The 15,097-nt window shown below is 43.4% G+C and overlaps 1 protein-coding gene across 3 annotated transcripts in view; it reads left to right on the forward strand.

Annotated features, from left to right (window-relative positions):
• Positions 1-15,097, forward strand: part of grin2da (glutamate receptor, ionotropic, N-methyl D-aspartate 2D, a) — a 492,433-nt gene that overhangs the window by 274,213 nt on the left and 203,123 nt on the right. For all 3 annotated transcript variants that reach the window (XM_079570853.1, XM_079570852.1, XM_079570854.1), the window contains one exon: positions 7,737-7,877. In XM_079570853.1, the coding sequence (XP_079426979.1) occupies positions 7,737-7,877 (141 nt within the window). The remainder of the gene's footprint in view (positions 1-7,736; positions 7,878-15,097) is intronic.

Here is a 15,097-nt window from a genome sequence, read left to right on the forward strand (position 1 = left end):
CGGTACAGGTGTTGGTTAAGAGGTTGATATCAATCCATCACAAAGAACTGTAAATAGGGGAGACCTATTGGTTTAACATGGGAAGGTTGTTAAACCAATGGTTGTGATGGTTGTAACATGGGGAGAGTTGTAAAACTACCACCTCCACCACTCAGAGATAAGACAGGAGTCACATGAAGGTCATATCAGTGTTTACCCACTTCCTCCCTGATCCCACATGGTGATAGTCAAGAACAGGTTCATGCAGATTCTATTGAGAAAAAAATAAAAAATAAAGTAAGAAAGTACATTTTTTGACCATATTTTTTTAGTGCTTTTACTATTGCACATAAAACCATATGACTTACATTAGATTAAATTGTAGTTTCTGCAGGCGAAATGTGATGCACATTTCCCCTGCTAATTTCAAACCATTATGCTAATACAGCTAGCTAAACAATGGCTGACAGGGGTGAGGATGGTTGTAACACAATCATCCCCTGTATACAGTTAATAACACTTACTTGGTTTTATACTTTTAAAGGAATAGGCCACCGTTTTTATATACTAAGATATGTTCTTACCTAACCTTAGTCGAGTTAATATATACCCGTCTGGTCTCTACAAGTCACGCAGCTTCTATTGACGGAAGTGAGCGGGGAAGTCTTTAGGAGTTACTGCGCGGACGTTTTGGTCCTTGTATCATTACGCCTCACAATATAGTACCCCTTTTTATTTGCTTATAAAATCGACATGTTACATTTCTGTGTAAATATACTTCGCATGAAAACACTTCCCGTAACTTTATCTAAATAGGGAACACGTGGAAGAGCTTGGTAGCTTCTATCGTGAGCTTTTTTGGAGCTATGTGACATGTGGGAGAGGCTGAGTATGTGCTCCGTTTGCGTGACAGAGCGCACGGACAAAGACCAGACGGGAATATATTAACTGGTCTAAGGTTAGGTAAGAACATATCTCAGTATGTAAAAACGGTGGCCTATTCCTTTAAAGAATGCCTATGCAGTGGAAAAGAAAGACTGACAGATTTGTGCCAGTCAGATCAGATGCAAAGGCACATGGGATCTGCCATGTAAAACTGAGCATATGCTGCAAAACACTGCAGAAGCTGAGAGACCGGTGTCCAGGGATCATCCTGGTGTAGGTCACACTCTAGCATCCAGTTATCTCTGAGGTGCAGGAGGAAGTGTTGGCCGACTCTTTGACTCAGACACAGACTTGTATTATTGACTGACTCCACTTAAGATAAGCATATGACAGGCTAGAGAGAGAAAGATATTGTTCTGGATGCCTATTTTTTAAAACAGATCACATGACGTGGCCTCTGTTTTTATTTCTCTTGTCTAACTGTTACAACCTTCCCCGGTAGTGTGGTAGGTTGTAACTAAGGACCGCCATGTATTTCACCTTACGAGGTCTGTGATATTCTCACAGAGGTTTGAATTGGTGCTGAAGCAAAAAGTGTTACAACCATACCCGGTCTCCCCGATGCACGTTTCTGTCGAGAAGTTGCCAAATTGACCACAGCTTAACTGCTCATGAACACACAACTACTGCGTTATGATCGCACTTTGTTATACTGTATTTAGAACGTACAAATATCCACAAGTATAAAGAACGCATTACCTCCACTGACCCTATTCCGATACTAATGTCCAAGTACTTCACTGTACTTTAGACACAGGGGCTTATTGCACAAAGATGAAGAAGGAAAAAAAGAAGAAAACCTATCCGTGGCTTTACTATCATTAAATAAATGTCTCCTGCTCCTCCCCCGGTGCTGCTTGGCCGTGTTAATGTTGCCTTCTGCCCGGGTGTTTTATGGTTATTTCTTTGCTCAACGACACAAGCACCACAGAGAGTCCCCAGTCTCTAAAGCATGATCCTTACGACCCTGGAAACGGCAGCCCTGGGAACGCGATAGAGCAACTGCACTGCACGGACGGCCATTTTGGATCAGATTGGGAGCGGGCCATTTTTACATACTGTATATCGTTTTGAAGCAAGATCGTCATACAAAGGAACACCTCGGATTGAAATAGGGCACTGGCAGCGGATCATTTTTCATTTTGTCATTCTCCTGCGGGGTTTAGGGGCCTTTGTTGCAGCCGTGAGCGTCTTCGCCTCCAGGAAACACTGTCAGAGGAACGATCCCCCAAAGAGACAACACTGTATTTGTGACGGGGCGACTGTTGAGGCAGCTCCTGTGAACTCTTGCACTCGCTCTCAAAGGCTTCTCCTCGCCGCAGTGCGTCCTTGTTGGAAGCGAAATTAAACGCCGCCACAAAAGCGGGCTGCGAGATGTTGGATTTGGGAGCCGGCTGTTACTGTAATGACACAAATGGATTCTGACTGACGCCGGATACAGTGAAGAGAGATCACGGAACAGACAGGGAGATGCAATGAATTGTCACGTCGAATAGGAAACCACATTTATCGACTATTGTTGACACGGAAGGCAGCGAACGATGTCGAACAGGGATCAGAGAGTTTACCTTTTATATATTGCTTCCAGTGTATATGATTAAGAAGAGGAAGAGCAGGAGGCGGCTTTTGCTTCTGCTGTGGTGGAGATGGGGCTAAAGACATTGTCTGAAATGGAGGGTAGAGATATTTAAGCTTCATGAACAAACCCAGTAATGTTAAATATCGAAAAAACATAGCAAAAGGGCCTATCTCACTGGCCTGGAGACTAGTTGGAGACTTGAGTAGCTGTTTCCGAGACGTCCCCTGGAGATAAGGCAAATCTCCAGGTGTCAGTGGAGACTGCATGGAGACTTGAAAATGTGTGAGACTCCATCTGACTCTTTGAGATCTCCTTGGTGTCCAACAGGTCTCAGAGACATCGCAGGGACGTCATAGAAACATCTCACAGGTGGAGGACAACAACTACTAGTGGTCCCATTAGCTGCTTGAGACCACGTAGACCTCTCGGAGACCATGCGGAGACTCTGCTGAAATCGAACCTGTTCAGTTTGCTGCCATGTTATTGGTCCAACAACCCCATTAGTCCGACGTGTCATTTTTCCGAAAATGTACCATTGAGCAGAGGTGCCATTAGTCCGACATCTCTAACCCAGTTGTGTTGTGGATTAGAGAGCCATATACAACCACTGGCCCTAACCTGCACTATGTAACTTTTTATGTGAAAAAAAAAAACTTGATATTTGTACATATTTGACCTTTTAGTGACTCAGTGGCATTATGGGTGCAGCGTGGCACCTTTGCTTTCCCTCACAGTGGCCTCTATGATCCTCCAGAATCAATTGTTTTTGGGTTTCTGGTCAGTTTCTAGCACAAACTCCTAAAACCAATTGATTCTGGAGCATCATAGAGGCCACTATGAGGTAAAGCAAAGGTGCCAAGCTGCACCCATAATGCCACTGAGTCACTAGAAGGTCAAATATGCACAAAAAGCAAGGGTTTTTTTTTCACATAAAAAGTTGCATAGTGCACCTTTAAGGTCAGTGGACTCTTGCCTGAGCCTAATCTTGTTTTTCAACCCCTACTCAATGGGGTATTTTGGGAATAATGAGATGTCGGACGAATGGGTCGTTGGACTAATGGGTCGAGCCCTTCGTTTTCACCGAGACTACCTGGAGATTCGCCTTATTTCCAGAAGACGACGTCGCTAGTCTCGGAGATATCTGCGCGACTAGGGTGACTCTAGTCTCCAGCTAGTTTCTAGGGCAGGAGTGTCAAACTCAAATACACAGTGGGCCAAAATGTAAAACTTGATCAAAGTCGCGGGCCACCATTGAACAAATGAACCTTTTAATATGGACCCAAACAAGATTTGCTTTAACATTGAATATGGAACAAGCAACACTTATTACTATACAATATATAACTTAATAGTCCAGATATGCAAAATCTGAAAAAAAAAAAAGTATAATACCGGTGGGCCAGCTCGAGTAGTCATTTGGTATAGCCCGCGGGCCAGAGTTTGACACCTATGCTCTAGGGGATAGGCCCTACGTACTGTATGCCCGCAATCAAGCCGAGTTCCTTTGACCAAACGCTGCTGTACACAATAAACGAAGGAAGGAAGGAGAGGAAGTTTTGTAAAAATTCTATCAGATTAAACATGCACAAAGCAACAGCTCATAGCGATTAGGATGAGACCGAACACGATCCGTCCCATTATCCAATTTGCTCATTTTTACGTTATTAGAGGTAAGAAAATAAATATCTGCTCCACATGTACAGACACAAAAGAGTTACTATCATCAAGTGCCTACATGGTGTCTGCTAAGCCTCACGTAAGCCTTTGGTGAACCTTTTAAATGACGTCGTGGTGGCTGTACATTCAACATGCAAGCATTCACAAAAGTGTTCCAGCGCTGACCTTTTTGTATTTCTTTCTTAAAACAAACAGATAATGTAAGTCCACACATCTAAACACAAAGTCAGTAATTCAAAGTTTTAAGAGCGTACAATCCGCCTGCTCGTTCCGTCTGATTATACCACCGTCTGAAGCATTTACGCATAACATTAGACCTAATTAGAACCGACTTTTAGTGTTATTTTTGAGCAGCTTTCACTTTCCTCAGTCTAAACACGTTGGTCTTCACTTTCTGATGTTGGCGTCTGAAAGCTCCGCGCGGATCAAAGCCGGATCTATTATTAACGCACCTGGAGACAGCCGAGCAGACAGGACCGGCGCTTTTCTGTTTGTTGGAACGAAGATGGAGACCAGGAAATGGGGAAGGGCGTTTAGAGCATAAGCACATTGTTTTCAGAGCTATAGCGCGAGGTAATGCTTATCAAGGAGCGGCGCGCTAAACAAAGTGGAACAAAAGAGAAGCCATTATACCAACAAATGGAAAATGGGTCTGAGAGATGATGCCTTTGTGATGCGGAAAGGAAGACACTATATTTACTTCGCTTCTCTGGAGGAGTTTATCGCAACAAAATGCACCTTTATGCTGCGTTTTCCAATCAAAACCAGCGGCGACGTCTTCTGGAAGTCGACAAAAGCAGTAATCACAATTTTGACAAGCACAAACTTTTACGCGCTTAATCCACCGCTGCTGTGGAACAGAAATGACTTTCATTCAGTGTCATCAGTCTCGCTAAACCACTACCTAGTCGGCGTCCCTGCTTTGACCCTCACATTCTTTTGCTTTACAAATGTATGTATGTGTTTATTTGTTTGTCTTCCTTCACCAGCTTTGACAATGGCCATAGGTTGTAGTTGTGATATCACTTCATAAGAGAGAGTAGAGCGCTCCACTGTAGTCATTAGTCCTTCACTTCATACCCAATGATGATAAGCCACTATTTCAGCCACAGCTGACCTGGAAGTGAGCCACCTCCAACCACTCACTCACACGCTGCATTCATAAACAGGCAAGATGTTTCTGAATGGGTGAAGTGTATTGCCACAACGTCAGGCTGCAACAGCATTAGCTGGAATGTGAACCTGTTGCAGAGCGGTAATACATACATTATTCGCCTTCGTCATCTTGCTGGTTCAATAAAGTTATTTTACTTTAATTTGAGGTCCTTGTGAGTGAATCAAAGGAACTGGCCACCGTTTTTCCATATGGAGATATGTTCTTACCTGAGCTAAGATGAGTTGATGTGTACCTGTCTGGTCTTTGTGTGTGCCCCAAACGTGGTGAAGTTTGAAGTTACCACGCTCTTCCATGGGCACAAAGACCAGACAGGTACGTCTCAACTCGTCTAAGGTCAGGTAAGAACATAATCTCAATATGTAAAAACGGTGGCCTGTTTCTTTATGTGTAAGGGCTCGATCTGGTGTTTCTAAACGCAGACCATAGACTAGAGTCTAGACTTATGTGCTGACAGGAGGCCCTCTGCAAAATCTTCAGTTTAGACCTGATGCAGTAAGTTTACTGGGTGTTGGCTGAATATGATTTTTTCTTTTTCCCAGGACAGGAATGGCCACATTTGCATATCGACTCCATGACTGGGACTCACCTTTTGTAAACTCCACTCTCCTTAGAGTTAGGGTTAGGGTCAGATATACAGATAGTTTGGATGAGTTTAAGATTGCGTTGTCTTGTGGAGGTGACGTCATGGTCAGAGCTCCACTTATCATTGGCTGCTAATATCGGAGACTGGAGTTGCATGATACCCATGGAGAACGGCAATGCTATGCAGAGCAGTGGTCCTTTGTGCAGTAAGACTTGATTATTTTCCGCGGGGCATTGTGGGCAGGGGTCACGTGAGGGTGTTTGCTCAGGTTTCTGTCTCTCTTTGATGCCAGCAGGACCACCGCGTCATTCTCTTTCTCTCGGGACGTGGACGGTGTTGAACTCACAGTGTAATAAACAGCCTAAATGCTGAATGAAGCACATGAGGCTGTTCCGCGAGGGAGGAAGAGATGAGGAGGCTGCAGAGGGACCTCTTGTTTCTAAACGACGTCCTCCGGCTGCTGACGGAGCAGGTGTGTGCATGCAAGATGACAGCCTCAAGCCACAAGTTCCAGCAGTTTGGACGCAGAGCCAAGAAACAATGTGATTTATTCATCCCGAACTTTCAAACTGTCTCTTTTACAGTTTGGAATCCGAACCTCTATTCACCTTTGTGTCACACTCATCCTTAGAAATGTTACAGTGTTGCACAGACACTTTACGAAGCTCCTTCTCGAAAGCCGAAAAGTGCAAGAATCCCTAAAGCGCCGACTTACAAATGCACATAAGAGAGTTTGCCTTAATGGAATTTAAAACAAAAAGAGGCGGCGTCTCGCGAGGCTGGCTGCTCGATGATCCTTCTCCTGCCAGTGAGGAAGACAGAAACGGCGAGTGAGAAGACTGAGGATTCTTTTTAGTTTGGAATGCTCTGTGATGATTTATTTGAAACCAAAGCGTGGGACTGCGGCTCTGAACCTTTTTTTTAGCGCTCGTCTTTTAAGCGTATGCAGCACGAGGCGCACTTCGCTGTACCAGACACCGGAGCTCATTTAGAGAAAGGGGAGATTCTGGCCTTGTCACGGTCTGTGGAAGTGTAATTGCTCTTTTCTTTGTTAAAGTCACACTTGGTTTAAATGGACACAGTTGGTCCATAAGACTTACCTCAGCTGTAACTTAGAGGGCAGTGTAATAAAAGTGCATGGAAATTAAGAACAGAAGTCGCCCTTGATTGTTCTGTGGAAACATGGATGACTCTAAGATATATATATATATATATATATAAGATTATTCTGTTTACAGCCACGCCAATAATCTGAGAACTCCAGCAATCAGATTAGGATAACATTTTTGGTCTCCATGTAAACGTTAGCCAGTTATTATATCTTGTAATAGAGTAAATGTCTTTTGCCACTTTTTCCATATATTGTTAATAAAATACAAAGACATTTTTATCAATCGCTGAGAGTCTAAATTAATAAAGTATACATTTGTTGGCTTCCTTGCTTGGCTTTACTGTGTGACAAAGCTTTGCACTTGCCCGAAATGTTCATTTGGTACGCGCAAGAGGTATTATGAGAGCTAGAAAGGAGTTTGGACAGTGCCTTTCACACCCTGGAAACGGGAAACACAGATAACAGACAACTTCTGACAGGAATAGGAATTATTGTGGTAACAAGAATAACCTCAAGATTCCTGAAAACTATTATAATATCGAAAAGTTCCACAACTTTAAAGCTTAACCTGTGAGTTCCTATTGATGGATTCTGTGTAATGTTGCAGGATAGTGGGTCCAGGGAACAAATGCTTTATGTCTACTGAGCTGTCTAAAACTGTTCCGTGTGTCCTCTTGTCCCGCAGGCGGATAGCCAAAGGGGTGTCGGTGCTGACCCATGGAGCCATGGCTCTGCGCCGGGACCAGGGGCCTCTGGGAAAGACGCAGTATGCGGGAAACTGCCAGAGCGACGGAAACCACACCCACCGAGTGCCTGACCGCATCAAGTAAGACCACACAGACGCCGCCGGGTCAAACGTCCCAACACTGAGGGATGAAATAACTGCACAGCCTGGTCTCAAACACTCGGCTGGAACATATCGGGCTCCACTGCGTGTGGGTGGAAGGGTATGCAAATGATGTCCCAGCCTGGAAACAGAAGCCCAATGAGCGTCATCATTATGCAAATTTTTTATGTGTCGGTTTTTCTTTAACTTCAACACAGTACACATCAGTAGTGCTGCTGACAAAGACTAAATATCCAATACATCAAAGTACAGGTGAATGCTTACGAACCTTTGCCTACAAAGATTAGACCATTGTGTTCTGCTCATATTTTATTATCAACCGTTACACACTTGGAAATATCCTCATTCAGCACGTGCCTCTACAAATTAAAGGATAGATTGTTTCCAGTTTTGAGGATTTGGTATGTAAGAGACTGTGACAGCTAGAAACGAGTTGGGGCCATTTGTAGCGGTTCGACGCCTTTCCTCCCTCTTCTTAGAGAAGTGGAGAAATCAAATAGAGTGTATTAGGATTGCCCCTCCTGGAACCGCCACCTTAATGGGATATTTTAGGATTTTTGACATAGGGCCTCATTTCCTAGTTATCCAGAGTGTTGCTGATTTCTGGAGATATTTTTTTTGTAATTCATGCAGTTCTTATATTTGAAGAGTTTTGTGGTGCTAGGCTAGTGCAGGGCTAGTGCATTTCTATGGTATCAGCTAGCCTGCATTAAAAACAGTCTGACCCGCTCCACAGAGCACCTGAGGCAAATGACTTATAACACCAGACTAACCATATAAATGTCTGTGTCCATAGAATAATTTTTGGAATATAACTGACCTTGCATCACATGAATGATCGCATTTTGAGGGACTATTTTCTTGCAGATCACTCCGCCGCTGCGTAGCTTATACAACCACGAAGCTGATGCTGCTCAAATATAAGTTATTTTAAATGCAAAATGGTTAAAATTACTCCATCGACACAGACATTTATATGGTTAGTCTGGTGTTATAAATGATTTGTCTCAGGTGCACTGTGGAGTGTCAGACTGTTTTTTAATGCAGGCTAGCTGATACCATAGAAATGCACTAGCCTTGCACTAGCCTGGCACCACAAAACTCTTCAAATATAAGAACTGCTTGAATTACAAAAAACTTATCTCCAGATATCAGCAACACTCTCAATAACTAGGAAATAAGGCCCTATGTCAAAAATCCTGAAACATCCCTTTAACGTGGTGGAGGGGTTTGAGAACCAAATTGATCCTGGGGGCTCTGTTGTCGGGGCTTCGTGCCCCTGGTAGGGTCTCCCATGGCAAACAGGTCCTAGGTGACGAGTCAGACAAAGAGCGGTTTACAAGCCCCTTATGAGAGACCAACAGGCGGGTTAGAACCATGAGGCCCACCACCTGCAGGAGGCGCCATGAGGGGCTGGTGCAATCAACGACCCAGCAACGGACAAGTGGAAGAAGATGGATGGATGGATGGATGGATGGATGGATGGATGGATGGATGGATGATTTTTTTTAGACTGTGGTCAGTTCCTGCCTCTGAACATGTGACACAAACCCGTCGCTCCATCGCTGAAGTTCGTAGTGTTGTACGTAATTGTAGACTGGGTTGTTGACTCTGGTTTCTGAATGGGAAACAGTCACCGGGTCCCAGCAGCAGATCTTTTGGACGTGGTCTTTAATCCAGGCCTGGTTCTTCTTGTGTCACATTCAGAGAGAGAGAGAGAGCAAACATCCAGAGATCCAAAGGTAAACACTCCTCTCAGCTGAGTCATTGTGCCCCCTCTCTCTCTTTCGGTTTTTGCAGTCATGGACGGACAGGCTCATTTTGTTTTCGTGTCGCCGGGCAGAGAACGACGAGACCTAATTGCTGAGTGGGGCACCTGCAGATTAGCCACAGTTACTTGAACATTAGCCACATTAGCTTAATCGCTTAAACTCAACTAACCTCACTTCCTGGTTATGTGCGGTGGACTGACTGACGCCATCACGGTGACGATCACGGAGCCATTTCATTTCATTGTTTATTTCATTCATTCAAAAAGGAGAAGCTTATAATGTCTCCCCCCATGAACACAAAATCAGTTCACTAGAGCAGTTTCATGCAGCCATCGTATCAATTACGAGACATGAATACACACTTTACTATTTTTGTAAAGTCTATGGAGCTCAATGGGTATGAGCAAAAGAGACTTACATTCTCTTTGGAAGGGGCAGGCGCTAAAGAAGGATAAATGTATCTTGGGTGGACCTCTCCATGCTCTGTTTGTTCATAGTTTTAAAGGGTTTCGTTTGTTACTTATCTCGACCAAGTTTATGTTTTGTTTCATGTTGCACAATTGCTCTGAAGACAATTCCTAGTTTGTGAACCTGCTCACTGACAATGGCAATGAAACTAGGGCTGAAACAACTAATCGATTAATCGATAACTAATCGATTATTGAAATAGTTGCCAACAATTTTAGTAATCGATTAATCGTTTTCTAGTAAACACAGACTTAAAAAGAGCAAAAATTACATTTTTTTTAATTTTTTTTTATGGAAACCTACTTTGTTTTTCAAGTATGGGTCTGTAGAGTTTTGTGCATTGAAAATGTCATAGTTATCTGTCTGTGTCTCATCCAATTAATAAAGCAGAACTGGCACTACAAAAACACTTTACAACACAGTTTAAGTTTACTCCATCAACATGTCATGAAATGCCACTTTAGCTTCATGTGATTAAAAATAAATGAAAAAATACAATTTTCATACACCATTCACAGCCAAGCGATTAATCGATTAATCGTAAAAATAATCGGTAGATTAATCGATTACCAAAATAATCGTTAGTTGCAGCCCTAAATGAAACCAATTCTGATTGAGCAACATAGACAGTTTGAAATGTGCTTTGTCATTGTTATGGACTATTGTTTATCTTCAGCCTCTACTCTTGTCTGAATTATTGGGAGACAAGGCTGTGTACCGTATCCCCCGATACCAGTACCTTAATAATACTTTTTTCCGATGCCTATATTAATAGATTTTGTAATAACATGGGTGTAAAAAGTATCGTTCAGGATGTCCTGAAACAGCACAGAAAGCAACAGCAGTGTCAAATGCATCTTCACGTTTGGAGCGTTCAGCGAAACTACCAAACTGTACCAAAAAGGTCTAATACATAGCACACAATCTTCGATATTACCCACACTCTGCAGCTGGTTGTAAACAACAGTTTCTGAGGGTCTGTGGCTAAAAGTAAAAGGTCTTTCTTGTCACTGCTATGCTGTGCTTTTCAGTTTGCCTAAGAACTCTACAGTTTCTTATTCAGTCCTGGCTTAGTCCTGGATTGTAACCAGTTTAGTCAAAGTCCTGGCTCAGACCTGTCACAGACCGGCTCTGCCATCTCTAATAATTACAAAGGTTTTAGTCAGTTAAAGCCTTGCTCCGCTTTAAAGGAACAGGCCACCGATTTTCCATACTGAGATATGTTCTTACCTGAGCTTAGACGAGTTGATGCGCACCTGTCTGGTGTTTGTGCGTTCGCTCAGTCAAGCAAAATGACCAAAGATGTTGTTAGCATTTGGCCTCTCCAAACATATTCCTATAGCTCCAAATGGGGGAGAAGTCGGAGGTTACCAAGCTCTTCCACAGGCACAAAGACCAAACAGTTACGCATCAACTCGTCAAAGCTCCGGTACGAACATATCTCAGTATGGAGAAACGGTGGCCTGTTCCTTTAAGAAAACATCTGCATTTGCACTGAAGCAGCTAATAATCTGCTCACACGTTCATGTTGCTTTTCTTAGACTCGCTGCGGGTCATGTATTGATTTCTGGAGAGGAAGAAGAACTAAATCTTACAGCAATATTAGGAAGGCGGGACTATCCAGCTCTATGAACTCCTCCTAAGTCTCCATACTATCATCTAAGCCAGCGGTTCTCAACCTTTTGGAGCCGCGACCCCCATTATAACAGGTAAAGGGGTTTGCGACCTCCCCCCGGGTCACACCGTGGTAAATAGGAACATTAGCCTACATAATTCTTTAAAAACAAAGAAAAAACGGCTGAAATAAAATTAATCAAACTACTTCAGTAAGAGTTTCTCACTAGATAAACATGTTTTACGTAAGACCCCTCATAATTCACACAAGCTTGATTGCAACATTTCCCTCATTACATGTTTACATAGTTGAGGCTCTCAATCGCACAGGAGTTGTCCATCTTCAATGAGTCATCTTCTATACTCAGTAGTTGAAGTCTCGATCATTTTGCCTCTCATCCAAAAGGCTTCGTCTGCGAGCTAAAGTTCTAATCAATTAGAGGGGAGGAGCCGGGCCAAGCCCAGCTCCTCCTTGGGGTCTTTATTAGGGCTTTTCCACCAAGGTGTTGGTTCTGGGCTGGTTCAGAGCTGGTTCAGAGATGGTTCTGGTGCCGGGTTGGTTCCATACTGACTTAGTTTTCCACCAAAATGAGAGCTGTGCCTATTGTCATAGCAAGTAACATCTTAGCAAAGCAAAACAACAGTTTCCTCCACAGAGACTGTTTTGGCTTCTCCAGGAAGTTATAAGCACAAACTAGCTAATATTGATTGTTTGTTGGAGGAGAGAGCCACGCCCCCAGCTGCTGACATCACTGGTGCTCGTTCCTTGGTCCAGCTTTTAATTGGTTCCCAACCGGCACCAGATTTTGGAACCAAGAGCCAGCGTTTTTTCAGTGGAAAACGAAAGAACCGGTCCTGAAACTGGAACTGGCCCAGAACCAGCACCGGCACCAGCTTGGTGGAAAAGGGCTGTATGTGGGCTGCGGGCTGAGCTGAACCTGACGAAACCTTTTGGATGAGAGGACGAAACGTTCCAGACTTCAACTACTGAGCACAGACGACGACTCAAGAACCTTCATTTAAGATAGTTGCCGATAGTTCCAAAAACAGCTTGACTTGTTCCACGCACTGAGACAAAAAGGATCAAAGCCTTTAGACTTTGCCCCAGAGTCAGAGGTTTGCAGTGAGTCGCAGTGGACTCATTCTCCCGATCCTGACGGAGACAAACGACCGCCGTCCCGGCCGCTCCGAGTCCGCCGGGTCATCTCTCCAGGCGGCACCATCCATCTTTCTTACATTTTTTGCTACTGTTTTTCTTTTTTTTTTGTTGACTGAAATGTGTGGACAGTACGGCGGGACAGAGGCGGCGGTGGCGTACGGTCACTCTGTACACAGCCATAAGCACATTTGTACAATTGGTTTTACTGGCGACCATTCTTCCGCAGTCAGCGTTTCGTGGCGCTGTATTTTTGGATCTCATAGCTTAACCGGGAGTGACAGTAAGTAGATGGGGAAAAGGGAAAAGAGAAATCGCGCCGAAAAACAGCAGACATGGTGAAAACAAAAGCTCGGCCACCTCTGTTTTTGAATTTGATATTGCTTTATATCGACTCGGGGAAACTTTTGTTCTGTTTTCCCATCTCTGTCTTGCTAAACTGCTGACACAATTGTTGGTAATAGACAATATCCTCCTTCATGATTCAGTTTGTGCTTTCGACACAGTTTTATTATTTTGAGTGACTGGTTGTTTGTGTGGCTTATTGTAGTGGATATCCTTTGGGATCTAACAACATTCCCCATTTCGTAACACTTCAGCTTAAAGCCTGTCATTCATTTCATTGTCTATAATCTTGATATAGCAGATCCATTACTATACGTATGCTCATTTAAACCCTCCTCCGCAAGCCCTGAGTCGATCCTGTGATATCGGACGTGCTCTCTCTGTTCCTCTCGCCACATTTGCATCGGCCGTGTGCAATTTTCGAAGCAAGATTACCCAGTTGGAAAGGCAAATGGCAAGGGTGAGGCTTGGGAGAAAAAATATAAAGGTGGCGCACATCTGTTCAAGCACAGAGTAATGGCGTGCGGTGCGGAATGGAGATTTCACTGGAGGAAAAAGCAATAAGCTGCGCAGAAGGGACCGCGGGAGGAGTGGGTTACAAATGTCCAAGGCAATACGAGGCTGCTGTGGTGGGCAAGGCTTGAAATGTGTTGTTTGGTGAACGGCCATTCCACATCCTGGATATTGCATACTGTAAATAGGTTCAACATTAGGGTTATAATCATAAAGATAAAGCAACACTCTCTGAAGTTTTATTGAACAGGCAGTAGATATGCCTATAATAAGACTGAAATTATGACAAAACAATCCAATAACATCAATTTGAACAGACTCCAGTTTCAGGTGGAAAATATTGAAAAATGTTTACCTGGAAAAGGCTCGCAACCCACTGAAAATGTACCTAGATGAATTCTCATGGTATTTGTGAGTTTACAAACCAAAATTGGTTTGCAAATAATTAACAACGCGGTGAAAACAGATACAGAAATGAAAACAGAAAAATAGATTTGCATTTGTTCCCGATCCAATCAGCCGCAAATGCTGCTCCAAATGTGGAACCGAGTGATTCCAGTCGGCCCCGGATTGATCAGTCTGGCTTTTGCCAGGTTCACTGAATATGGTTTCATGACCGGCTTGAAAATCACTGCTAGATTACACTTGTTCATGTTTAGTATGTATTTGTTTGTTTTGTAATGAACATCACAACAATATTACTATTTGTTTTTATTTATTTTTTGGTTAGATCAGTGCATGTTAAAAGGACTAGACGGAGGTTTACCATTTTATGCTCACTACTGCCACCTCAGGTGATATGCGTAACTGCAGCTTCTATATTAAGCTCGTGCATGACGGCACTTTGGACCCGAAGTAACACCGTTTTTAGTGACAGTGCAGGATTTTAGAGGCAGTTGTGGTGAACAGGTCTGAGCTCATTCTAAACATTAGGACATTGTTGGAACATGTGGGGGGAGAAAAATACTTAATTTTAACATTTTTAAACTCTGTATAGTCCCTTTAATGAACATACATGGATACATGCATGTAAACATGCCACGCCGGATTGTAGCCTTAGGCTAAGTTACATCCGTTAACACACTCTCATTCATCATGGCCTATTGTACATGTTTTTAGTGATAGGGGAAACCGGAGTACCCGGAGGGAACCTAGGCAGACACGGAGGGGAACATACAAACTCCAGGAAGGCCCCGCCCAGGTGGGAATCAAACCTGGGACCTTCTAGCTGTAAAGCAGGAGCGCTACACCCCCTCCCCCCCCTTTATAAAACTATTCCACTGAAACAAACTAACAAAAAAAATACAGTTTATATATTCATTTATATATTT

Source organism: Gobius niger (genome assembly GCF_951799975.1).
Source record: "Gobius niger genome assembly, chromosome: 14".
In the NCBI taxonomy this organism is placed as follows: domain Eukaryota; kingdom Metazoa; phylum Chordata; class Actinopteri; order Gobiiformes; family Gobiidae; genus Gobius; species Gobius niger.